At 35.3% G+C, this 27576-nt stretch overlaps 1 protein-coding gene and 1 long non-coding RNA gene across 2 annotated transcripts; one reads left to right on the plus strand and one right to left on the minus strand.

The window, feature by feature from the left end:
- Positions 1 to 2830: 2830 nt before the first annotated feature.
- Positions 2831 to 3762, minus strand: LOC128283774 (uncharacterized). Its single transcript, XR_008274186.1, has 2 exons — positions 3703 to 3762; positions 2831 to 3080 (listed from the first exon to the last, which is right to left on the minus strand). It is a non-coding gene; the product is annotated as an uncharacterized LOC128283774 (long non-coding RNA).
- Positions 3763 to 21916: 18154 nt separating this feature from the next.
- On the plus strand, positions 21917 to 26707 carry LOC108470921 (ribonucleases P/MRP protein subunit POP1). The gene is made up of 10 exons (XM_017772448.2): positions 21917 to 22630; positions 22726 to 22822; positions 22938 to 23045; positions 23131 to 23361; positions 23542 to 23660; positions 23744 to 24265; positions 24807 to 24915; positions 24998 to 25584; positions 25934 to 26101; positions 26226 to 26707. Exons 1-10 carry the CDS (start codon positions 22173 to 22175, stop codon positions 26425 to 26427), a joined length of 2601 nt encoding a protein of 866 aa, XP_017627937.1. The 5' UTR covers positions 21917 to 22172; the 3' UTR covers positions 26428 to 26707.
- The last annotated feature ends 869 nt before the right edge of the window (positions 26708 to 27576 follow it).

Raw genomic sequence — 27576 nt, forward strand, 5'->3', positions numbered from 1 at the left:
AATAAACAATAACATCATTTGAATCCTGTATGAGGGGATAATTAATTTTTGATGAAGAGGGGTCAGAACTGTCAGACAGCAGAACAGGGGTAACTTTAAAGAATAAACTGTACTTATTGGCTAAACCAAAAATTCTGAAATTTTTATGGTAAGAATATATATGAGTCTAGATTCAGGAAAAATTATCGGATATTAATTTTGAGTTCTATAGATCCAGATATAAATAATTTAGTCACTATGATGCAGATAGACAGCTTGAATATTTATAAAAGTAAATAATAAAAATTATGGATAATGTTACTTACAAGTGTGTTATCTACATTAAGGATTTGGAATGGAGAGGAGGAGGAGGAAAAATATGTATGAATATTCATCTAGCATGGCTAATTTGCATATTTTAGGCTCAGGGACTAAATTGAATAAAAGTAAAACTTTATGGGCAATTTTATAAACATGTCAGAAATGACCAAATTGCATGAAATGGATTATTTTATTATTTAAATTAAAAAATTGAATGAAATTATTAATTTAGTTCAAGATCGGGGGAAAACATGTTTTAGGGATTAAATTAAAAAAAACTAGTTCGAACTAAAGTATTTATTCTATTAGGTAATTAGAAATATCGTAAGAGAAGAAGAAATGCCCAAAGACTCCCATGCTTTCCGTTGGTCAACAACCAATAAAAGTAAACTATAGCACTACTCCTACAGGATTATTATCAATATATATGAGAATAATAGCTGGAAATAAGGATTAAATTGCAAGAATTTTATTTTCCTGACCCTAAGGATGAAATCGTCATTAATTAAAAGTTTAGGGGCAAAATGGTAATTTTGCCTAGAGCATTAATTAAATGCATTAGAATATGAAATGAATGAAAATGATGATCAAATTTATTTATAAAGATCCGGACGACTCAAATATGAGACTTGATCGTGGAAAAGAAAAGATATCAGATTAATTAAATTATAAACACAAACAAGCAATGAGGTAAGTTCGTGTAACTTGAATTATATTCTTAAATGCTTGATATTGTATGTTATTTATGTGAATATGATTTGAATGTTCATTGTATGAAAATTTATGAAACATTGATAAATTTGATAAAAGGAGAAGAAATCCTGGTTGAATGAAAGGAACGGCTCCTCTTCCGACTCCGACATTGGCTATTGCTATCGGGTATGAAAATTCGATGTATCTCTGAAAAGGAATTGAAAGTAAAAAGGATCTAGCCCGGACGGGTGATCCTATCCTGATATAGCCCTCTCGAAGAATATGTGTAAAACGGATTTAGCGGACGGGTAATCCAATTAGGTCTGAATTTAGCTTTGACTGGTAATTCAGATCCAAGCTCATTAGAGTAATTGTCGTTGCGGGGATTTAGCACGGACAGTAATCGACAATACTCTATGAGTTTATATTACAAGGATTTAGCCTTGGTGGTAATCCCTTTGTAAGGATGAGGTTCACGAGTGTGCTCTCGATATGAAATGTGTAAGACCATGGTTGAAAGATACCATGGCAACCGATATGAAATGTGTAAGACCATGGTTGAAAGATACCATGGCAACTGATATGAGATGTGTAAGACCATGGTTGAAAGATACCATGGCAACGTGACATGAAAAGAATAAGACCATGGTTGAAAGATACCATGGCAACATGATGAAAATGAGTAAGACCATAGTTGAAAGACACTATGGCATCACGTCAAAGATAAATAAGACCGTGGAAGGAGACGCTATAATATCTGTTGAACAATTGATATTCGGTAAAATGTATCGATGACGAATGGTTATATGAAATGGTTGTGTGAAATGTTTACAAGAACTGGTCATATGGAAATATATGTACAAAAGTGTTGTATGAAATAATTATGAAAATGGATAAACGAAATAAGTATAAGTACATGGAATATAATTTATGTTAAGTTTGATATAAGCTATTACCGAATAAATATACATAAAATATATGGAAATGATGAAGCATAAAATATTGATACAATGAAATGAATGATATATGCTTGTGAAGAAATGGTAAGAGCATGATATGTTTCATGACATGTACATATATGATTATCTTTGATATGTTGATACAAGGAAATTATGTAATTGAGACTATTATTAAACTCAAGTGTGACATGTCGAGAAAATAGATATATCAATGTTGAATTTATATGAGATATGTGCAAGTATACTAACTGTAACGCCCCCACGCCCGAAACCATCACCGGAGTCAAGCTTGAGGTGTTACTAAACTTATCTTACCTTTTAAACAACTCTAAATCACTTATTTTAATTTTCGGAATAAACTGTTTTTCTGCGTCATGGTTACTTAAAAATTCATTTCTCGAGTTTCAAAACTCGAAATTAATATCCGTAAATTTTTCATGAAACTAGACTCATATATATATCTACTAATTTTTTTCTAGAATTTTTGACTTAGCCAATTAGTACAGTTTATTAGTTAAAGTTTCCCTGTTTCAAAACTCGATCTGACCTCTTCTTACTACGAACCATTTTTCTTCCTGTACAAAATTCATATGACTAAGTCGTTTGTTTCTCTCAAAACTAGATTAGTTTTGTACAATTTATGGTGAATTTCCAAAGTTGAAACAGGGGATCCGAAATCGCTCGACCTGTTTTATTAAAACTCGATATATCATAAAATATAATACTTTTACTGTTTTGCTTATTCCATAAGAAAATATACATAATAAGCTTTAATTTCATATATTATTCATCTTCAAACTATGTTTCTACAATTTTTAGTGATTTTTCAAAGTTACATCATTTCATTACTTGAATCTCATTTTTAGGTTACTTTCACATTTTCATAATTTTCATGTGATAATCATCATTCAATCATACATATTAATAAACATGTATATCATCAGCTATTTTCTTAGCTAATCACTAGCAAGTATTTACACATCATTCATTATTCATATTATACCAAAAGTAGCTAAGTTTCTATACATGCCATACCCAAAACAAAACGTCTAGTTATACCGAGTTATTTCTTTGATAGCGTGATCGGCCTCCGACATTTCCTTCGATCCCCGAGTGACTAGATAAGTACTATAAGAAGAAGAAAATAAAGAGATTAAGCGCTAGGCTTAGTAAGCTTACAAGCAAATAAATCACAACATTCAACATAATGGATAATTATGCATAATATCATCTAACATCATAAATTTCTTTACTTCTCAATTTCTATCTTCTTCTTTATTCCCTTACCTTCTTTCTTACGACCTTTCCTTTTCATAAGTATAATCTACTTTTCCTTTGCTGTTAATTCACTGTAATTTAACTCGTATCCTCGACCCGTTGAACCACTCGGAATACTAAGGATACTAGGTCGCTTCTGTCTATCAATATCTCGCCAATGCCATGTCTTTGACATGGACTTACATGAATTATTCTTGTCTCCAATGCCATATATAATATGGACTTACATGGCTCAATCCTGTCTCCAAAGCCATATTTCTAATATGGACTTACATGGCTCATTTCGTTTCATTCTGTCAACCCTAATATCCTAACATTCCTAGGGTTCAACCAGGGCTTTCTAATACTTTTCCTCTGTCACTTCACCTTAAATTCGACTTTAAATATTTTCATAACATAAATATATAAATGCTGAAATTGACAATAATAATGTAAAATAAAAGAATATTGCATTTATTTCTTGTAAACTTACCTTGATACAAAATGTGACTAAACCTTACAATTTAGTCATTTACTTTTTCTTTTCCTCGTTCTTCTTTGGATTCTTGATCTATAATATAAAATATTTATACTCATTAGCATTTATTTGATTTCTATTTCACTTCACAATTTATGCTGTTCAAAATTCAAAATTGCACTTTTACCCCAAAATTTACAGTTTTTACAATTTAGTCTCTGCTCAATTCACCCATCAATTGAACTAATTTTTTCTAAATTAACACTTTTATTTTATCATTATAAACTATTTCACAGCCTTTGATATTCTGAATTTCAACACCAACATCTAATTCACAATTTTGCTCACAATTAGGTCCTAAATACCATTTTCTATCAAAATGACTTAATAAAACAACCTTAATATGAAATTAGAACTTCAATTTCATAATAATTCATCATAAACTACCCTTACTCAGCCAAGGTAACTTCCAATTTCACCCACCAAATCAAAAACTAATGAATTAGATGATTGGACCTAATTGTAAAAGTCACAAAACATAAAAATTACTAAGAAATAGTAAAATTGAACTTACATGGTGCAAAAATATGAAAAACCAGCATAGGAGACCTGCTACGGCGTTTCAGGCTGAGAAAGATGAAGAAATGTCTAGATTTTCAATTACATCATTTTTTTAACTATTAACTTTTATGCTAATTCCAATTTTGTCCATTGTTCACATTGTTTTCTTGCTTATTTCATACCCAAACCGTCCAGCCATTAACCTTTGGGTCTAATTGCTCTTTAAATCCATCTTTTTAAATACTTAAGCTATTTACTCACAATTTAACAAATTTTGAGCTATTTTCGATTTAGTCCTTTTAATTAATTAGCTATCCAAACATCAAAATTTTCTAACGAAACTTTAATACTAACTCAATGACACTTCATAAATATTTATAAAAATATTTATAGCTTGATTTTTAAATTCGAGGTCTTGATACCTCGTTTTTGACCCGTCTGACCTAATAAATTATTTTAATTCACTAATTTCACCATTTCACAAATTCTTCTAAATTCTTACTTGACTCATAAATATTAAGTTACTATCTTGTTCAATCTTATTTGTCCAATTTAGTGATCTCAAATCACCATTTTTGACACCACTGAAAATTAGGCCGTTACATTCTACCTCGGATTTGTGGTTTCGCAACCACTGTTCCGTTTAGGCCTTATTTCGGGATGTTACACTAACAATGTTCTTGTTTGATGCTTATACAAGTGCCAAACTGTTGATTGAATGGTAATATATTTATTTTATATGATGCATTGAATCGGTAAGTATTTTAATTTTTTTAAGTGATCTGCAAATGGTAGTAATGCTCCGAAACCCTATTCTGACAGCCGATACGGGTTAGGGGTGTTACAGATTCAGTTTATCAAAAGCTGTGAGATAGCCTAGAATAGTTAGATAAATTGTCAATTGAGAAAAAATTACTCAATTGATAGGATAATTGGTGAGAGACTAAATTGTAAAAAGTGTAAAAGTTAGGGTAATTGTGTAATTTTAAAAATTGAAAGGTATTAATTGTGAAGTGAATTAGAATTGAGAATTATGCTAATGAATGAATAATTTTATATTTTAGATCAAGAGCTCATAGATTAACGAGAAAAAGGGAAATTAGCAGCATAGTCCCTAACTATTACAAACTTACAATTTAGCCCAGGTAAGTTCGTATGGTTAAATTTTAATGTTATATGTTAATTGATAAATGGTATTTTGTATTTGTTTGTACAATTTTTTTGTAAATAAAATTATTATTAAATTTACAAAATTGAATCAAGTGTTCAAAGTGAACGGAATGCAGGATTGAGTACAGTCGTTCAGGGTAAAGAGGAATTGACGGTAAATTTCCCAAGTAAACCAGGGTTCAGCATTTGTTGCAAGCTCTCATGTTTACTTTACGTTTAGCTCTCATGAGTTTCAGTTTAACCCCAATGGGTTTCCGTTTAGCTCTTTTGAGCTTCTATTTAACCCTTATAGATTTTCGTTCAACTCTTATAAGCTTCTGTTTAACCCTTACGGGTTTCCGTTTAGCACTTATGTGCTTCTGTACAGCCTTCGGGCTTCTGTTTATGATATACTCAAATCCGTAAAACTTTCTTTGATTTGACAAGGATTGGTAAGTGCCATATGGAATTAACATGGAATAATTTAAATTATTATTGATATTAAGCTCAAATAAGTGAATTCATCAATTGAAGTTGTGATTGGCAGGAAATGTTTGTGAAATGATTTACCTAATTGAATTATTATAGTATGTTCGATAAGATTTATATTTAAAGCCAATGAACTTACTAAGCTTCATTAAGCTTATTGTGTCATTTAATGTTCTTTGTAGATTTTCAAGAAGTTCAGAGGATCAGATCAACACATCGAGCCACACTATCTAGTTTGCTCCGGTAGGTTTTGTTATACATTTTATGGTTTATATGACATGTATAGGGCTGGATTGAAAAAGAGCTAAATTTGAAGTATGGTTGTGAATGACATTTATATTTATATGTTAGTATGAATGTATTTAGTAGTAGATTTTGGTAAATCAATGAATGGAGTTATTTTGGTAAGTTTAGGCAATTGAGTTTTGTGATGATATATTATGCTTAAAGCATGATTTTTAGCTTGTGTTGATTGTTTGATTGGATCTATTTGATGTATTAAAATATTGTGTAAAGGTTGATATCAAGAAGGGTGAGAAAGTGGTATTAAAATAGCCTATTTTCGTTCACACGGGTAAAAACACGGGCGTGTGTCTCAGTTGTGTGTGACACACGGTCTGACACATGGGCATGTAGTCTGGTTGTGTGTCTCTTGCACTTTAAAATTTCAAAACAGAATGCCCAGGGTTTTACACACGAGCGTGTAGTTGGCCGTGTGACCCAAGTCAGAGAGTTACACGGGGAAGGACATGAGCTGAGACACGGCCGTGTGCCTCATATCAAATGCCCACACGGCCTAAGACATGGATGTGTCTCCCAACCATTTGAGCCATACGGGCGTGTGTTCCCTGCTCCTAAGAAATTTTTTGAGATTTTGGGAAAAATTCCCTGAGTATCCGATTTAGTCCCGATTCACTTCTAATATGTATATTGGGCCTCGAGGGCTTATCTAAGGGACAATATGAGTTTTATATGATTGATTTTTAATATGTGTAACAAAGATTGTGAAATATTCGTATTTAATTCACAAATTTTAGTAATGCTCCGTACCTATTCTGGCGACGGATAAGAGTTAGGGGTGTTACAGTAACTCAATGTCCGAATTGATGGTGATTATACGATTTGGGGTTGAAGTGTAACTAGGGCTTCAAGGTTACAAAGGTTATACTGACAAATGATGGATCATAATTAGTGCCCTAGTTGACGGTGATTATGTGAGCACGACAACCAAGTTTCCTCGTCAGAAGAGGATGCTTTATAAAACCCAAACAAACATACGAAGAAGAAAAATGCAATGGTCTTTTAGTATAATCAAGTATTTCATTTTATCCAGATCTAACAAAAGATTAAAACCTATGACACAATTGAGGTGTAACAGGTTTTTCTAATAGGGTTAGTGCCTTTAGTGTACATGGACATGGAAGGCCTTTCCGTTTTTCTTCTTCGCACTTCCATATGGGTTTTATAAGGCATGCTCATTCGATGAAAACAAACTGGTTGTCGTGCCCGCATAACCACCGTCAACTAGGCCCCAGTTATACTCCGTCCTTTGACAGCATAACTTTTATAACGTTGAAGCCCTGGTTACACTTCAACTTGAGATGGTATAATCATTGCCAACTTGGATCTCAGTTACAAAGTAATCTCGGTTTTTCAGGTGATGACGCCATACTCATATGACAAATGAAATTTGTAGGTTATCGAGCTCCATGACATTACCCTAAACCTAAACGCAACTTAAAACTATGACTATGTCTCATTCAATGCGAGAGAGAAATAAATCTTTAAATTCAAAAATTTCAAAACACAAGAAAAAAAAAACAATTTAGGATATTGAATTAAAGGGATGGGAACGTGCATTTATATAGGGGATGATGCGGAGTAAAAAGAGAATATTTTTTTTTATTATCCTGTGAATCCTAAGTTGCATGGGTTCAGAGGCAAAATCAATCAAGTTAGCTGAGATGTAACATCCTGATTTTCGGGATTTTCATGTTTCTCGAGTTGATAAAGTTTTTAAAATTTGGTATTTGGGTGTGAAATTCATAATTGGAGTGAGTAATGGGCGTATGGATGGCCCACGTGATGGCCAAAACCCAGTAGAATTTTTGAATTTTGGACTTAAGAAGTTAGGGGCTTTGGATAGGTGGCTTTATTAAAAATTGTGGGTAAAAAATATCACAAAAAGAGCCTCTGGCAGAGTGGCTAAGTGATGCCACTAGGGTGCTAAAAAGGTGGCGTGTAAGTGGTTGGGGGAAAACCTGGGTTCGATCCCCTGTGATGGCAAAAGTGATGTTATTTTTATGCTTTGAGCACGCAGGAGTTGTAGCCGAATGGAACTCTGTAGGAGAGAGTTTGAATCAGTCAAACGCATGGATTAAGGAGTGATAAGGGGAGAGATTTTAGGGACTGGAAAAAGGGATAGAGTTAGCCGAATAGAGGGGATTAGAAAAGGGATTTCGGCAGAGGGGTATTAGGTTAGTATTTCGGCATTTGGGGAGCTTGTTGTGCCATTTTCTTCTTTGTAAACTATAGGATTAGTCTTTTCTTTTTCTTTCTTATTCTCTAGCCGAACCTACCACCCTTCCATCCATCATTTTTCTTTCTTTTTCTCTTTCCAAAACCAGTTAACTACTTCTTTCCTCACCTCCACTTCTGCCGAAAAGCCGCAAGAGCCGAACCTGTGAAGCTTGGTGGTGCCGATTCTTTATTGACCAGCAACCTTTTTTTCCCTTCACGTTTTGGTGGCCAATCCCGTTATCTTCTAGGCGTTAAACGGTTCAAGGAGGGAGACTGTGGTAAGTGTTCGTACTCTAAGTTGATTCAGTAGTAATTGTTGACAAAAGCCGAAACCTCTATAGTTGAGGGTGGTTACCGATTTGTGATGTAGGCCTTATTGGGTTTTTTGAAATTGATTTTTATGGTTTATATAGTAGAGTAGATATGTTGGAGGAGCAGCAAGGCGTGGGGTATCGATTCAGATAAGCTTGGATCATCGGAGTGACTAAATCTAGATCTAGTCATCAATTTCGGCAAAGGTATGAACCCTAGGGCCATTGTGGATGGTGGCCGAATATGTAAGCGATGATAATAGATAGTTTTCGATTTGGTTTAAATGTTATCATGACCTAATCTATAAGCGATTGATTATAGGAGAAATCGCGTAGGAGATCTCGTCAAGGAATATCGTAAATCAGGTGTGTAACGAACCTTCTTTCATAGCTTAACCCGATATTCGCCGGAAAGCCGAAATGCCGAAATTCTGGCATTTCGAGGACTCTTGAGCATACGAACGCTCATAGGTTAGTTAGATTCTCTAAGTTCGATGATCGGGATCGTTGGAACAGGTAAGGGCACAGTTTGGTGCACGATGGTAAGTTGGGCCTCGAGGGGCTAAAATCGAGCCTAATGGGCTCCCGGGCCCATTTGGGTAAAGTTGGTAAAAAAATGAAATCCTGTTAAATTGCGCGTTAAGACTGTTAATACCGCTATGAAATATAGGCTAAATGGGCCTAGATGACTAAATCGGCTATATAGAGCCCATTAAGGGTTTTGGGCCCAAAAGGCCCGAATTTGATAAAGTGCGTTAAAATAATTGTTTAAACACTTGGAGTTATTGATAATTGTTAATGAATGTGGGAACCCTGATTTTTTGGTAAAATTATGAAATTACCCTTATAATATGAAAATGACTATTTCACCCCTAGGGTTGAATTATGAGTTTGATGCATGAGATTTTGATATACATGATTTGATATGATTTGCACATGATATGTATGATATGCACATGATGTATCCATTTATGCATGGGTTGGGTTTTTTGTTATGAATTGAGGAAGTGCAAAAGGGCTTTTCCCCAGTTTACCGAAAAGGGCTTTGCCCCAGTTTATCAAAAAGGGCTTTGCCCCAGTTATTAAAAGAGGCTAGGCCTCCAGTTATATGACAAAGCAGCTATACTGCCAGTGGTGTGTTGGTTGGGTGGGTCGAATCATTCCCCACATGGTGTGTTGGTTTGTAACACCCCTAACCGTACCCGTCGCCGGAGGGATTAAGGAGTGTTACAAAATAAGCACAAAATTTCATTTAACACTATACCAATAATTCCTAAGTTTAATTCACATCAAAACATTTAAAACATTAATCGAATATCAACCACACATACACATTAACTATATGGAATACATATAATAATTTAACAAGCCATTTTCGCATGGCAATACATATATACATTATAAAAAGATACTTAATTAACATCAAAAGTCAATCCTATACATGCCATTAACAAAGTTCAGCTACAAAAGTACCGAAAGGGCTTAGATAGTGTGGACGACTTTGACTTTGAAAACTCCCGAATCCGATAGCTAACGAAAGGTGGTCTATAAAACAAATAACTAAGACAACGAGTAAGCATATTGATGCTTAATAAGTTTTAAGTAATGCAAACAATTTACAACTTGTTATTAAAATCGAGTACATAAATTCACATTTAATATTCTAATTAATCATCACTTGGCGAATATGTATGTATATATATACACATAGGAAAAACTTCTAGTACATATTCCATTATTTATAAGGCTTATACTATTACCTTTAACCACATTCTTTCATATGATAACTTACATTCACCAATTATATCATTGTTTATCCTCAAATACCGAATTTCATTCACTCATATATATATGTATACCGTACTTTGATACTAATAATTCACATAGAAATCAATTCAAATCGAGTGCATGAATGCTGAACATTAACATATAAAATACATTGTACCTATGCAACGAGTTTTACCACGGACGTTCGAGCTTACAATCTTACTTACATTGCTGGCATCGATTCTGTCAAATCTTAAGGCTCGGAATACATTACTAGCATGAGCCTGCGGGTCCTTAACCCGGATATTTTTCCAGCACTTAGCCTGCGGACTTTAAGCCCGGATTTATTCCAGCATATAGCCTGCGGACTTTAAGTCCGGACTTATTCCAGCATATAGCTTGCGGACTTTAAGTCCGGATTTCTTCTTTTACTGAGCACCTTATATATTTATTTACAAAGAATTCAATTAAGCATGGTACAATTATTATTCACATGTCAAGACATTATCAAGATGTATTAAATGTGACTATCCGAACTTACCTCGGTATATTGGAACGGTTGTGGATTGACTACTCTATTGCTTTCTCTTTTCCCCTATCCAACTTTGTTTCCCCTTGCTCTTGAGCTTAATGAAAACCTAAGGTGGCCGAATGGTTCTTCTCCCCAACTTTTCTTTACATTCGGCTAGAAAGAACAAGATGAACACCTTTTTTTTTTCACCCACTTTCTACTTTTAATTATTATAATTCCATGATATTAAGCCATTTAACTAAAATAATGTTAATATAAAATTCATATATTATATTGTAACTAGTAACATGGTCGGCCACTATCTAAAATGGGTAATTTAACATGCAAAACCATCCTTTTCAACACATGCATTAATAGCCCATTTTAAAATTAACCTATCACATTTCAAAAGTGTCTCACATAAGTCCTATTAAATAAATTCACATGCAAATGACCAAATCAAAGCTTGAATCTTTCACACATGCATGTTCACATATAATAAGCATCGAATATGACGGTTAATTATTTTTTCGACTCGGTTTTGTGGTCTCGAAACCACTTTCCGACTAGGGTCAAATTAGGGCTGTCACAACTCTCCCCCACTAAAGGAATTTTCGTCTCCGAAAATCTTACCAGTGAATAAGTTAGGATATCGATCCTTTATAGTGTCTTCAAGTTCCCATGTAGCTTCTTCAACCCCGTGTTTGAGCCACAGTACTTTCACTAATGAGATTTTCTTATTTCGTAATTCTTTTACTTCACGAGCCAAAATACGAACCGGTTCTTCTTCGTAACTTAAATCAGTTTGAATTTCAACCTTAGATGGATTAATCTTGTGCGATGAATCAGATCTATAACGTTGAAGCATCGAGACATGAAAAACGTTGTGAATCTTTTCAAGTTCAGGGGGTAAAATCAATCTGTATGCGACTGGCCCAATTCGTTCGGATATCTCATACGGTCCAATGAATCTCAGACTCAATTTGCATTTACGGCCAAATCTAAGCACATTTTTCCAAGGTGAAACTTTAAGAAACACTTTGTCTCCTACTTAATATTCAATGTCTTTTCGCTTTAAATCCGCGTACGACTTCTGACGATCTGAAGCTACTTTTAGACTTTCACCGATTACTTTTACTTTCTGCTCAGCATCTTTAACCAAATCAACCCCGAAGATTTTACCTTCACTAAGCTCAGTCCAAAACAACAGTGTACGACATTTACGACCATACAATGCCTCGTAAGGTGTCATTTTAACGCTTGATTGAAAACTATTATTGTAGGTGAATTCAATAAAAGGTAAATACCGCTCCCATGAACCACTAAACTCAAGGATGCAACATCTCAACATATCCTCGAGTATCTGAATTATCCGCTCGGATTGACCATCTGTCTGGGGATGAAAAGCGGTGCTAAAATGTAGCTTGGTACCCAATACATCTTGCAATTTCTTCCAAAATCATGATGTGAATCTCGGATCTCTATCTGACACAATAGAAATAGGTACTCCGTGTAACCTTACAATCTGAGAAACATATAATTCAGCTAGCTTGTCAAGGGAATAATCCATACGTACAGGAATGAAATGAGCCGACTTTGTCAATCTATCAACAACGACCCAAATCGCATCTTTCTTACTTGGCGATAATGGCAACCCAGATACAAAATCCATTGTAATTCGGTACCATTTCCATTCAGGTATCAAAATCAGCTGAAGTAATCCCGAAGGTACTTGATGTTCTGCTTTCACTTGTTGACATATCAAACACTTCGAAACAAAATCAGAAATGTCTCGTTTCATACCAGGCCACCAAAACTAACGTTTCAGATCATTGTACATTTTCGTACTTCCCGGGTGGACTGACATTCGGCTACTATGAGCCTTGCTCAAAATTATCAAAATAAGTTTCGAATTTCTTGGAACACACAATCGACTTCTGAACCTCAAACAATCATTGTTGTCAATTTAAAACTCTGAGTTCACATTCAAAACACATTCAGCTCGTTTAGCAACCAATTCATCATCGACTTTCTGAGTTTCACATATTCGTTGAATCAATAATCATTTGGCTTTTAATTCTGCTACTAATACATTATCAGATGAAACAGACAAATGTACATTCATCACTCGCAAAGCAAACAGTGCCTTGCGACTCAAAGCATCGGCAACCACATTAGCCTTTCCCGGATGATAGTCAATGACAAGCTCGTAATCTTTTAACAATTCAAGCCAACGTCTTTGTCTCATATTCAAATCTCTTTGAGTCATCAAATATTTGAGACTTTTGTGATCCGAATATACATGACACCTCTCTCCAAACAAGTAGTGTCGCCAAATTTTCAAAGCAAATACAATGGCAACTAATTCGAGATAATGGGTCGGATAATTTTTCTCATGTGGTTTCAATTGTCTCAAAGTGTAAGCTACAGCTCGACCTTCTTGCATCAATACACAACCCAGCCTATTTATAGATGCATCACTGTAAACGACAAACTCTTTACCGGATTCAGGCTGCACTAACACTGGAGCTTCAGTCAAATAGGTTTTTAGTTGGTCGAAACTTTTTTGGCACTTCTTTGACCATTCGAACTTAACATCTTTCTGAAGTAGCTTCGTCATTGGTGTAGCTATCATCGAAAAACCTTTTACAAACCGTCTGTAGTAACCGGTAAGTCCCAAAAAGCTCCGAACTTCAGTAAAATTTCTAGAAGGCTTCCAATCAAGTATGGTTAATATTTTACTTGGATCAACCCTAATACCCGATGCGGATACCACGTGCCCCAAAAAGCTAACTTCTTTCAACCAGAACTCACACTTACTGAACTTAGCATATAACTGCTTGTCCCGTAAAATCTGCAACACTAATCTCAGGTGCTCGGCATGTTCGGTTTCATCTCGCGAATAGATCAAAATGTCGTCTATGAACACGACTACAAACCGGTGCAAATACTGTCTGAAGATTCGATTCATCAAGTCCATAAATACCGCAGGGGCATTAGTGAGCCCAAACGGCATCACTAAGAACTCGTAGTGACCGTATCTCATTCTGAAAGCAGTTTTAGGCACATCTGAGTCTTTAACTCGCAACTAATAATAACCCGATTCAAATCTATCTTCGAAAACACTAAGGCTCCCTTCAGCTGATCAAACAAATCATCAATACGTGGTAACGGATATTTTTTCTTTATTGTCACTTTATTTAATTGACGATAGTCGATGCACATTCTCATAGTTCTGTCTTTCTTTTTCACAAACAATACTGGTGCACCCCAAGGTGAGAAACTTGGTCGGGCGAAACCTCTATCCGTCAACTCTTGTAACTGAGTTTTCAATTCTTTCAATTCCGATGGTGCCATACGATACGGAGCTATTTAATTTGGTGTAGTCCCAGGTACAAGTTCAATGCCAAACTCTAACTCTCGAACAGGCGGTAATCCCGGTAATTCTTCGGGAAAAACATCTGGATGGATATTCACAAACCACTAGCACTGTTTCAAACTTCTTTTCTGATTTTTTACTATCAAGTACGTATGCAAGATACACTTCACACCCCTTTCTTACATATTTTTGAGCTAACATCGAGGATATTATTATTGCTGACAATCCGCTCAAATCAGTAGACTCAACTCGGATTATCTCATTATTTGCACATCTCAAATCAATGGTCTTATTTTTGCAATTCACAACTACATCATGTACAGTCAACCAATCCATACCGAGAATAACATCAAATTCATCAAACGGTAAAAGCATCAAGTCAGCCGGAAAACAGGAGCCTCGAATTATTAAGGGGCATTTCTTACACACCTTGTCGATAAGCACATATCGACCCAAGGGATTCGACACTCTAAAAACGAACTCAGTAGACTCAACAGGTAAAGTCTTACTGGATGCTAAAGTCTCACATACATAAGAATGAGTAGAACCAGGGTCAACCAAAGCAATCATATCAGTATCAAAGAGAGTGAAAGTACCGGTAATAACATCAGGCGAAGAAGCATCCTCGCGTGCACGTATAGCATAAGCTCTAGCAGGAGCACGAGCCTCGGATCTGGTGGTAGCATCTTTAGACCCTCTTTGACCGCCGCTGGCATTTCCGGTATTCTTGGGTGGTCTACTTCGTGCTGCAGTATTACTCGGTTTCCCACTCTGATTCATATTTTGTTCGGATAACGTCGGGCAATCTTTGATAAAGTGGTCGGCTGCCCCGCATTTATAACAGGAGCGGTCATGAAATCTACAACTCCCCAAATGCCATTTTCCATAATACTTGCACTCTGTTCTGTCCCGACAATCGTTTCCAACACTGGCAACCGAAGTGGCTCACGTACTCACTGGGGGTCGATTATGGTCTTATCTGGAAAAGCCCGAAGTGTCTTTAGATCGACCTGAATCCTCTTTAAATTTCTTTGATGACTGCTGAAAGGGCTTTTCCGAAGATCTTTTACGGAACTCTCTTGCTCCCAACTCAGCTTTTCTTTTCTCTTTACTAAGCTCTTCGTCCTTGCAAGCTTGCTTGACAAGTATTACAAATTCTCTGATTTCGAGAATTCTAACATACAATTTTATATCTTCGTTCAATCCATCTTCGAAAAGTTTACACATTATAGATTCTGAAGAAACACATTCTCGGGCATACCGGCTAAGCCTCACAAATTTTCGTTCATAATCTGTAACGGACATGGAACCTTGTTTAAGTTCAAGAAATTCTTTCCGTTTCTGATCAATGAATATCTGGCTGATATACTTTTTTTGAAACTCGATTTGAAAGAACTCCCAAGTCACTCACTCTCTAGGCACAACAGAAATCAACGTATTCCACCAATAATAGGCAGAATCACATAGCAAAGATATAGCACATTTTAAACATTCATCGGGTGTGCAGGACAGTTCATCAAACACTCGGATAGTGTTATCCAACCAAAATTCAGCTTGTTCAGCATCATCGCTATCTGTAGCCTTAAATTCAGTAGCCCCGTGCTTTCGGATTCTATCAACCGGGGGCTTATTTAACCTCGTCTGATCAGTTACCGGAGGTATCATAGGTGCAGGAGGTGTATTATTCGGGAGTGGGGGTTGTGGAACAGCCGTATTGGTTCGAATGTATTGATTGAACCAATCATTCATTACACTATAGAAAGCCTGTCTAGCCTCATCATTCTGATTACTTGCAATAGGTTGAGAATCCACCAGCACTGTTCCATGCGCGGGAGTAGGCGCTACACTCTCAACATCATCAGCTACCGCTCGATTGGGATCGGGATCCATTACTATACGAAAACACGTTTTTAACCGTCAGAAATCACCACACTATCATATTAACACATAATGGCATGTATAGCTAGACTCAAACACTCTACGTTAGTCCTAGAATCGACTAAACCGTAGCTCTGATACCAATAAAATGTAACACCCCTAACCCGTACCCGTTGCCGGAGGGATTAATGAGTGTTACAAAATAAGCACGAAATTTCATTTAACACTATACCAATAATTCCTAAGTTTAATTCACATCAAAACATTTAAAACATTAATCGAATATCAACCACACATACACATTAACTATATGGAATACATATAATAATTTAACAAGCCATTTTCGCATGGCAATACATATATACATTATAAAAAGATACTTAATTAACATCAAAAGTCAATCCTATACATGCTATTAACAAAGTTCAGCTACAAAAGTACCGAAAGGGCTTAGATAGTGTGGACGACTTTGACTTTGAAAACTCCCGAATCCGATAGCTAACGAGAAGGATCTATAAAACAAATAACTAAGACAACAGAGTAAGCATATTGATGCTTAATAAGTTTTAAGTAATGCAAACAATTTACAACTTGTTATTAAAATCGAGTACATAAATTCACATTTAATATTCTAATTAATTATCACTTGGCCGAATATGTATGTATATATATACACATAGGAAAAACTTCTAGTACATATTCCATTATTTATAAGGCTTATACTATTACCTTTAACCACATTCTTTCATATGATAACTTACATTCACCAATTATATCATTGTCTTATCCTTAAATACCGAATTTCATTCACTCACATATATATGTATACCGTACTTTGATACTAATAATTCACATAGAAATCAATTCAACTCTGAACATTAACATATAAAATACATTGTACCTATGCAACGAGTTTTACCACGGACGTTCGAGCTTACAATCTTACTTACATTCTTGGCATCGATTCATCAAATCTTAAGGCTCAAATACATTACTAGCATGAGCTTGCGGGTCCTTAACCGGATATTTTTCCAAAGACTTAGCTGCGGACTTTAAGTCCGGATTTATTCCAAAGATATAGCTGCGGACTTTAAGTCCGGATTTATTCCAGCATATAGCTTGCGGACTTTAAGTCCGGATTTCTTCTTTTACTGAGCACATTATATATTTATTTACAAAGAATTCAATTAAGCATGGTACAATTATTATTCACATGTCAAGACATTATCAAGATGTACTAAATGTGACTATCCGAACTTACCTCGGTATATTGGAACGGTTATGGATTGACTACTCTATTGCTTTCTCTTTTCCCCTATCCAACTTTGTTTCCCCTTGCTCTTGAGCTTAATGAAAACCTAAGGTGGCCGAATGGTTCTTCTCCTTAACTCTTCTTTACATTCGGCTAGAAAGAACAAGATGAACACCTTTTTTTTTTCACCCACTTTCTACTTTTAATTATTATAATTCCATGATATTAAGCCATTTAACTAAAATAATGTTAATATAAAATTCATATATTATATTTTAACTAGTAACATGGCCGGCCACTATCTAAAATGGGTAATTTAACATGCAAAACCATCCTTTTCAACATATGCATTAATAGCCCTTTTTAAAATTAACCTATCACATTTCAAAAGTGTCTCACATAAGTCCTATTAAATAAATTCACATGCAAATAACCAAATCAAAGATTGAATCTTTCACACATGCATGTTCACATATAATAAGCATCGAATATGACGGTTAATTATTTTTGCGACTCGATTTTGTGGTCCCGAAACCACTTTCCGACTAGGGTCAAATTAGAGCTGTCACATGGTTCGTACGGGTGGAGAGTAGTGGATGGTGGGTTGAGTAGTCTCCCCAAATGGGCTTGCATGCATTCTTTGATGTTACATATGATAATGAAATGGGCCTATGAGCCATACCGTTTACAGTAAAGGCTTCGGCCAAGTGATATGAATTATGAAAAGGCTTCGGCCCAGTAATCGTTTAATGAAAGGCTTCGGCCCAGTATATGTTGAGACTGGTTTTGGGCTTAGGCCCAGTATGCTGATATTGTTTTGGGCTCTGAAAGGGGCTTGTTGCACACTGATTTTCCAACTCACCCCCTTCCTTAACCATGCAGGTGAACCTTGATGTGGGGACTTGGAGCCGAAGGGGATTCGGAGTGACCACGGTGATCACTTTTTGGACTTTAAAATAAGTAACTGGTTTCCTTTAGTTTACCTTATTTACTATTTATTTTTGGGTTGTAATAAGGCCATTTTAACTTTATTTTTTTTTCTTTTCTGAGATTATTTTATTTTTAATAACTTTAAACTTTCTGATAACAATTCAAAGGGGCTAGACTTAGGGCGCGTTTTCAAAATGATACTTGTTTTCAAAATAACACAACGTCACGATTATTCAGTTTATCAAAGATATCCGCTCAAATAAATTTCAACTCGTTATAACCAAGTGTGGCAATGGTTGTGGGCATGTCTAGGATTGGATCCAATCGAAGAGCTTGGTACTTAAGCAGCCTTTATGGCTCACCTCCTCTGTTTCGAATACCTACCTGGTGCACAGCTTCCATTCACTTTGTTAGCTCAACAAAAGTCGATTATTTAAAATACTAAAACGAAACGTGGATTTTTAACTTCAAAGTGGCACGTCGAATTCGGCCATAACGTCTGGGCCGGGTTTGGGGTGTTACATGAGAGGTAGAAATAACTAGAGGGAAAACTCTCCATATAGAAGGCATTTTCATTTGACATGTCTGTGAAACTTGTAATACCCCTAACCCGTCTCCGTCGCCACATTAGGGTTACGGAGTATTATTGTACAAAACTAAACATTCAACTTCAAAATAGAAACAATTACGCAATTTAAATATTATCATTTACTATCTCAATTCAATTATAGTAAATACACGTATGGGCCTTAAATTGAGTCTACGAGGCCCTAAAAATAGTTTGAGAATATTCAGGGATCAATTTGAAACAAAACAGAAAATTTTAGAAAAACTTGAAATTTTGGAGACAAGGGTCACACTGCTATGTGGCTAGGCCATGTGACATAGCCCAGACCGTGTGGACATTCGAAGTATGGACACATGGCCATGTCCGAGCCTGTGTGTTTGTCAGTGTGGGTATTTGGAATAAGGCCACACGATCGTGTCATAGGTCGTATGCCAAACTGTTGTGCATTCAATGTTGTGTCACACAGCCGTATCATAGGTCATGTCTCAGAACGTGTGAAACCTGCACCTAAAACAATAATGACACATGGCCATGTGTGACACACAGTCGTGTGACAGCTCTTGTGCTTCATAAATTATCCCCAAAACAAGTCATTTCAAATCAAGTTCTTGCACACCATATTCACATGACCAAAACACATTTTAAATACACTTAAAACATACTAGTTCCATCAATCTATAAGACTAACCAATGTACCAACAACAGGTACCACAATCACAAACCAAACATAATCCCATTCAATATTACAAGTTCATCCAATAAACTTAGATCAAACATACCAACAACAGTTCAAAAGCATACCATTCAATCATGACTTGCCTAATATAAGATAGAACATGCATAAGAACAACTTCACCTATTTACATCATCATTTACAACACAACACCAACTAAACACTTTTTCATAATAAGCTTATCACAAACTCAAAACATTAATGGAATCAAGATTACATTCAAGCTTTATACATGCCATTTATAACCATAAGCCAAAATAATCAAGAACTACCAAAATGGTCGACGGATAGTGTGATAAAGCTTCTACAAGATTCCAATCGATCAAGCTTTTGATGATTTACAAAACAAAGAAAACAACTAAATAAGCAACTAATGCTTAATAAGCTCGTATAAATGAACTTAACTTACTGAACATAAATGATTAAATCATTAAAGTATTTCTTATATACTTAAGCATACTTTCCTTTCCTGATCACAACACCATAATATTAGTAGATACATTTGAGAACATACCAACCAATGAAACATGACACATATCATGGAAAGAATTTCACTATATAAATTATTCATTCATATAATTCAATTGTTACATTTTCAATCCAAATACTTACATTACATTTTCCATTTTCTATTCTCAATACATAGCTCATTTATATGCATACCTTTTCATTTTAAACCTTAATTGTCCGTTGAACCAAATAGAATAACATTGGATACTCGGGAAATACTTACATAAAGTGTGTCATTACATGTAACCGTAAGCATCATCTATAATGCTCACACGAGCTATGAAATGGGCTTGCTTACACAAGCTATGGGTCGAGATGTTAGCTACACTATGCTACTCATAGGAGTTGTGGAGAATCTGCAACAAATGTAGGACCTCAACCATCTGTAGGACATCTAGGACCAACCCCCGAAACCGTATAATTCCTAATGACATGTCATTTGTATTATAAGTATTCATAAGGTTCAAACGAGACATTTTCCATATCCAACTTTTAACTTCTTTCAATTATAATATTTCTAATACACACATTCGTAAATTTCCACATTCTTCATAAATATGCATCAATTGAATAAACATTACGATTTACTCTAAATTACTAGTTAACAATTTATATTCAATAAAAGTTAAACAAAGTATAACCTTAATTAGTTGTTTATCCAAAATAGAAATTAACCATTTTACCATTATACAAACTTACCTCAACAAAAACTGTTGTAAAAATGAAGCTGACGACTAATCCGACACTTTAGCTTTTCATCGGTTTAGATCCGTTTGGTTCGTTTCTTGATCTAAATAATAATTTTCATTCAATTAAACCATTCAAATAACTTAATATAATCAATTCAACTTATAACCCTTATCAATAAGAAAATTTCAAAATTACTCCCAATGTTTTACCTTTTATGCAATATAGTCCCTAAACCCGAAACTCACAAATTAACCACAATCAATGAAAAACCAAGCTAGCCGATTTTTCCTAGGGTCCATTATAGTCCATTTTCTCATCATTTCACACTATTTTCATGAAATTTTACTATTTTCACAAATAAATCCCTAAACACTAAAATCATAAAAATCACTTAACAAAATACTTATATTTAATTACCAAACTTAATAATCTATCAATTAAATTCACAAATACTTCCAATTCATTCATGATAAACTGATCACAAAAATATAAAAATCGTTAAAAACAGGCTTAATAACACTTACATGCAATTGACCGAGTGACAAGCGAGCTTGAAAATTGCATTGATTTTGATACGAAAATTGAGACACACTTTCGAATTATCATTCCCAAACTAGTTGGGACATGTTTATGTTTGAATTAGGAGAAAAAGAAAATCTTCATTGCTAGTGAGCTAAATCAAAAGGTGAACTAAAGGACTAAAAATATTTTTTTAAAATATATTTATTTATTTTTGAAAATTTTAAAATTATAATTAAATTGACAAATTTTATAAATGTTGAGTGTTAAATTTATTAATTTTTAGAACTTAAACTAAAATAACAAATTTTGTAAATATTAAGAGCTAAATTTATTAAATTTTTACATTTAAAGTCAAATTAATAAAATATGTAAAATTATAAAACTAAATGTATTATTAAATCAATAAAAAAATCTCAAGTTAGTTTTCTATCACTCGTCCAAGGAGAACTAATGAAAGAAGGACTAAAACAAAATGTAATTTAAAAAAAACAAAAACAAAAAAGTGTCTTAGTTTGGCACTGCCGTTGCTATAGAAAGGAGTCGCTCTAAACATTCGCTCCAAAAGCAAAAACCCTAAACCCCTTGGGGTTTTTTTTTTCTTTCTCGAAAGCTGCTCTGCTTTATTTACTGGCTGTTCCCCAAAGAGTAAAAGACAGTGTTGATTTCTTGGCTAGATCCTTGCGCAATGATTTATATCTTTTAAAACTTTCCTACAATGGCTGTTGAAGGAAGTAAAAAACCTCAAGCTTCAGCGTCTCAACCCCCGCGCAAAATCAACTTACAAAAATTCGCTGAATCCAGAGCTGCCGAGCTCGAGTCGCTTCACTCAACTGTGTCCGCTCGACTCAATAACGATTTTAGGTCTCGTAGAAACAAGAGGAGGAGGACCACAGCATTCGACAATGAAGCTTCCAAGAAGAGAAACAGAAAGAGGCAGAGATTAATTAAGGTTGCTAAAAGCAATGTTTCAGGTTTAGAGACGGAGCAGAAGAAGAATGAATCTCCCCTTCCACGTCGCCTTCGTCGGAGATTGGAGCTTAAAAACAATCCCCAAAGCGGTTTCGTTACTTCAGGGGATGGTACCAAGCGATTGAGAACGCACGTTTGGCACGCGAAGCGGTTTACAATGGCTAAACGGTGGGGGTTTTACCTTCCCTTAGGATTGCATGGCAGGTACTTAAATTTATCGTTTAAGCGTTTTGATAGTCTAGAAAAAGCCCGAATCTTTAGAATTCCTTATTCGAAATTCCCGTGTTTATATGATATAGAGGAGGGGGGTCGAGGGCGGTTTTGAGGTGGTTCAAACAGGGAGTGCTTCTCCATGATGCGAGCTATAACATTGCTGTTCAACTGGAAGGTCCAGAGGCAGGCGCTTCCCTTTTCTTTTTGAGTCTAATTTACTCCTCTTTGTGTTTCTTTTAGTAGATTTTAGTAATAATTGGATCACACATTTTACTTTAATATTTTTGTTTGCTTCCAGGATTATTTAGTGGCAACATTAGAGATGGTTTTAGTTCCTTTTACATCTGTTAAATCTGAAGGTGTTTCTGACTCTGTTCTTTCCGGTGCTACTTATGGGACTGCTATGGTAGGTCATTCTTGCACCCTTTCTTATTATTAAGAAATAATAATACTAAATCGTTTACTTGCTATTTGATTTTTTTTTTTTTCAGCTTCATCATGTTGGAGCACCTCTTTCACAGCCAATTGCACCTGTGACTTATATGTGGCGTCCTCATCAGGGGAGTAAAAAAGATGACAACAATAATTGCCTTGATGTGGTTGGAACTAAGGAGCAATGTAGAACCAACTATGGTTCTTGCTTTCGCCAACTTTGGGTTTGGATCCATGCCTCAGCTTTTAATGAGGGATATGATGCTCTAAAATGTGCTTGTCAGAAACTGGTAAATCATCCATCTTTGAACTTTATGAGAATGTTTAAATTATAGTACAATTTCATGGAACTCATGAATGTGAGCAAGCTCTTTCATTTGGTCTTACATAGACATTAAACAGAAAGAGTTGTATATATCACAAGCCGTTATTGGGTTAGATGCTCAGTTCTGCATCTAATTATTTTCCAGATGATTGAGAGAGGCATCACCATTAATTGTTTTTCACATGAGGGTCAACTTGCAAGATTGGAATTAATTGGGTCCAAGGCATTTCAACTTCTTCAGAAGACTGTTCATCCTGTCTCTTGGTTAGTTATTTAGTATAGATTCTGGTCATTTTGTACTAAGATAAGACTTTAAAATGAGCTGACTGACTTTATTGCCCTTGCAGCATCGTGGAGAATTCTTGGCGACTACAAAAGTGTTCATTTCAGAGGGATAGGGATGACTTTCAAAATAAAAACTCTTTTACACTTGAAGATGAGGAATGTAGTCCTTCTTGTGCTATTTTATCTTTTACCGTCAAGGATCCTCGTCTATTGCCCACAAAAGAGACCAAAGATTTTCATGAGCCAGATTCTATCATTGATATGCAAGAAGTTGGAGCCAGTGACCATATTACTTTAACTGGAAATTTAGATAAGAACAAAAAGGTAGCCTCACCCTCATGTCCAAAACCTGAAGGAATTGAAAATTTATCTGGTGGGAGGAATTTGTGGGATTCTAGCAGTAGAATAGATCCTCCAGAGGAAGAAAACGAACTTTGCATGGAAAAGCATCAGCAGCGGATGGGTTTCTTTTGCCTTGATGAACCAAAACCAGGGCCTCCAAAGACTTCGAACAAGGTGCAGTGCTCGTGTTCTTGCCCTATTTTGCTTCTAAAAAATAATAACAAGAAGGGCTCTCCTATGGGGTAACTACTTTGTTCCTTTCCCCCCAAATATTAATTATCTCTAGAAATAAGTTGATCACGAGAATTTTGATGCACAAGAATTTGTTTCAGCATTATTCTTGCATTTAAGAACCATATATCATACCAATTTGAATAAGGATAAAAGTGTTTGAGTTCATTCTTACATTACATAACATTTTGATGTAGTGTTGTGCTATGTCTTCTATTTCACAAAAAAAATTATCTCGTGCCAAAGGCAGCAGTGCCACAAAAGAGAGAGAGGGGAGGCCTTTAGACACAAGCACAATGGAGACAAAAGGTCTAGTGCACACAAGGACAAGAGCTCTAAGCTCAGCTCACTTGTGCCTTATTTTGTTTTAAGTTTAGGCATGAGAATTGGAGCTTGGATGTTTAACGCAACAGTTTTCTATGCTGCTTTAGGATAGATCCAGCAGGAACATTATCTCGTTTTGCCTGCCACTATGGAGGCAATTTTCTTTGAAAAATCTTGATTCAGAAATGTCAACTCATGAATAATTTTTTCCCTCATTCTTTGTTGCAGATGGTCTATTGTAGTACCTATAAGTTGGGCTAGGGTCTTCTGGAATTTTCTTGTCTCCAAAGGGGCCCATGTGATTGGGCTGAGAGAAAAACACTGGATTGCTTGTGAAGTAAGTGTTTGGTCCTAAGAATCCTCTCTTGGAATACCCACTTATCCAGCGCTGCATGTTAATTTTTTTTTCTTTATTGCAGATTGGATTGCCTTATTTTCCTTCTGATTTCCCCGATTGCAATTCATACTTGACCTTAAATGAAATTGAAGCCACTGCCTCTAGGAAAAATGCAGAGCAGCATCCTCCTGCTGTAAGACCTTTTAGAATTCCTATTCCATCACCTTGGAATGTTGTCCATACTGCTTTTGACAAGCTGTCCAGGAGGGTTAAAGAAGCTCAAGTTTCAAGTGGAGAAAATATAGTTCGGAAATACTCGATGGGTAATTCAAGTTGTGAAAGAAGTGATGTTACATCATTGAGATATCGTGATTCATTTGGTGGCATTGTTGCAAGGACATCTAGTTTGCTGACTGAATTCTTGAATGGCATTCAGGGTGAACATTTACTTCTATTTCCTCAATTGCAAAATAGAAAATCAAGTCTTGTTAAGGTTATGAAGGACAAAAACATGATGGAAAAAGGCCAAAATGGGATTACTCAAATTAGCTATAACCATAAGTTATGTTTTGTAAGGGTTCATCTTCATGCATACAAGGAGGGTGTTTTTGAAGACGGAGCTGTTATATGTGCTCCATCTCTCACTGATATATCAATGTGGACTTGCAGGTAGTGATTCGATTACACTGTATATATTCCAAGTGATACTTAATTTGAAATCTGCTATCTTGCTTGGTTGTGAATGGGTAAACCTGCATGTATGTCTTCTAATTATTGGGGCTTTGCTAATGGAGTTATCTACCTGAAATGTATTCACTCCAACATGCTTGGTACATCTAGAGCGCCATTGCAAGGAAAATATAAGTTCATGCTCTGATCCCTTTTTCTGGGTGAAAGTATCACCCATTTTTAATCTAATAAGATTTACTTTTTGCTTTGTCCTTGACACTTCTTTGCGTATGGTTGATAAATTTTTTTTATTTGTGAGATTAATGTGTTGAATTTGGATATATTGCAGCACAGGCAGCATTGAAGGTAGACTCGAAATGCCTAATTCTGCTGTGGGGTCATACTTCAAGGAACAACCTTCTGGTAAGTGGGAACTCAATGTACCAGATGACCCTGCTTCTAGAGAATATCATCGGTGGCCAGTTGGTTTTGTCACAACTGGATTTGTTCGAGGGAGGTTAGTACCGGCTTTTTCCAATATCAGCACCACAAAACTTGGATTCTATTCAGTATCCAGTATATTACTTTTATTAAAACCTATGTGGCTTTGCATATAGTGATTATCCTTTTTATATACGCAGCAAAAAGCCAACGGCAGAGGCTTTCTGTGAGGCTGTCTTGCTTGCTAGTCTGAGAGAAGAGCAGTGGAAGGAGATGACAGTGAATCGTAGGAGGAAGGAGATATATGTCCTTGTTAGGAACCTTAGGTCTTCAGCATATAGACTTGCTCTTGCCACCATTATCCTGGAAGAAGAAGAAGAAGAAGATGTCAGATTCTTATGACATTGTTTCTCTTTGCTTGACCAATGCATTATTTCAGAAAACATGTTTTTCCTTTCTAAATGGTGGGAAAAGCCATTGGGAGATTATATGAAGACATATATACGTCTTGCTTCCTACTCAACCTGGCGATGAGGAATCATTTTTCATTTTTCTCGGTAAATTATTTAGTATGAAAATCATTTTTGTTGAAATAATGATAAGAAGAAGCTTCGTTGGGTGAATGGTTTGTTTATTAATTATTTTTAGTCTTAATGGTTCTCGAAAATTAATTTTCTACAAAGATTTCAGTGAAGTTACGGAGAGGTAAAGCTGCAAAGACAATGCTAGATTGGAGATATCTTTTTAAAGGTGTTACTAATTTTAACCGTTTTGTGGAGAGAACTACTTAATGAAAGCCAAGTTGGCATTGAAGAAATCCATGGGGGGTACAGTGTGCTTTACATCACCCATAACATGACCAAAGAGTAGGACGATCCTTACTCAACTTCGGGTTGGGGAGGACATGGTTTTGGCTTCTACTATTGCTGCAAAGTTTTTGAAACCTTGTGCCTCCCTCATATTTGTCTAAGGGACTGTACCTGCTTATTCTTACATCTTTCAGCTTTACTTCAATCCTTAGCTAGTTCAACTCTTCTTTACTCACCATTGATTTTCCTCATCCACTTCAATCCTTATTCCTTGGCATTGTTGATTTACCAGTATGCTCTTGGTGCACTGAGAGTTGAACCATTTTGGATGGTGGTCCATCGTTATTTTTACAAATTATGTTTTGTTTTCTTCTTTCTTGTACTACAAATGACCAAATTTTTTCTTATTTTAGCCAAAACTTTGAAAAAATATGTTTATACCTTATTTTAACCCCTCCCCCCAATATACCAATGGTGTGCCACGTGTTATGTTCTTATCAGTATTTTTTTTTTGTAAAATAGAACAAAAATGATAGTTAGGTTATTAAAGTGAAATAAAAAAAAACTTTAAGTATGATAATTTATTTTGCCTCTAATTTTACAAAAACAAAAGGTTGATTTTAACCTTTTATTTAATTTTTATTTTTTAGCCTTTAAATTTACGTTTTTTGTCAAATCACTTAAAATAAATGTAAAAGTTAATTTTTTTAAATTTTGTTGATATTACATGCATGTGAATTAT

This window comes from Gossypium arboreum, chromosome 11 (assembly GCF_025698485.1).
Source record: "Gossypium arboreum isolate Shixiya-1 chromosome 11, ASM2569848v2, whole genome shotgun sequence".
Classification (NCBI taxonomy): Eukaryota; Viridiplantae; Streptophyta; class Magnoliopsida; order Malvales; family Malvaceae; genus Gossypium; species Gossypium arboreum.

Excerpts from the sequence above, each read along its gene's own strand:
- LOC108470921 (XM_017772448.2), top strand. The coding sequence starts at position 22,173 with ATGGCTGTTGAAGGAAGTAAAAAACCTCAAGCTTCAGCGTCTCAACCC. Across the intron at positions 25,585-25,933 it reads ATATCAATGTGGACTTGCAG|CACAGGCAGCATTGAAGGTA; the intron begins GTAGTGATTCGA and ends GATATATTGCAG. Across the intron at positions 26,102-26,225 it reads ACTGGATTTGTTCGAGGGAG|CAAAAAGCCAACGGCAGAGG; the intron begins GTTAGTACCGGC and ends TTATATACGCAG.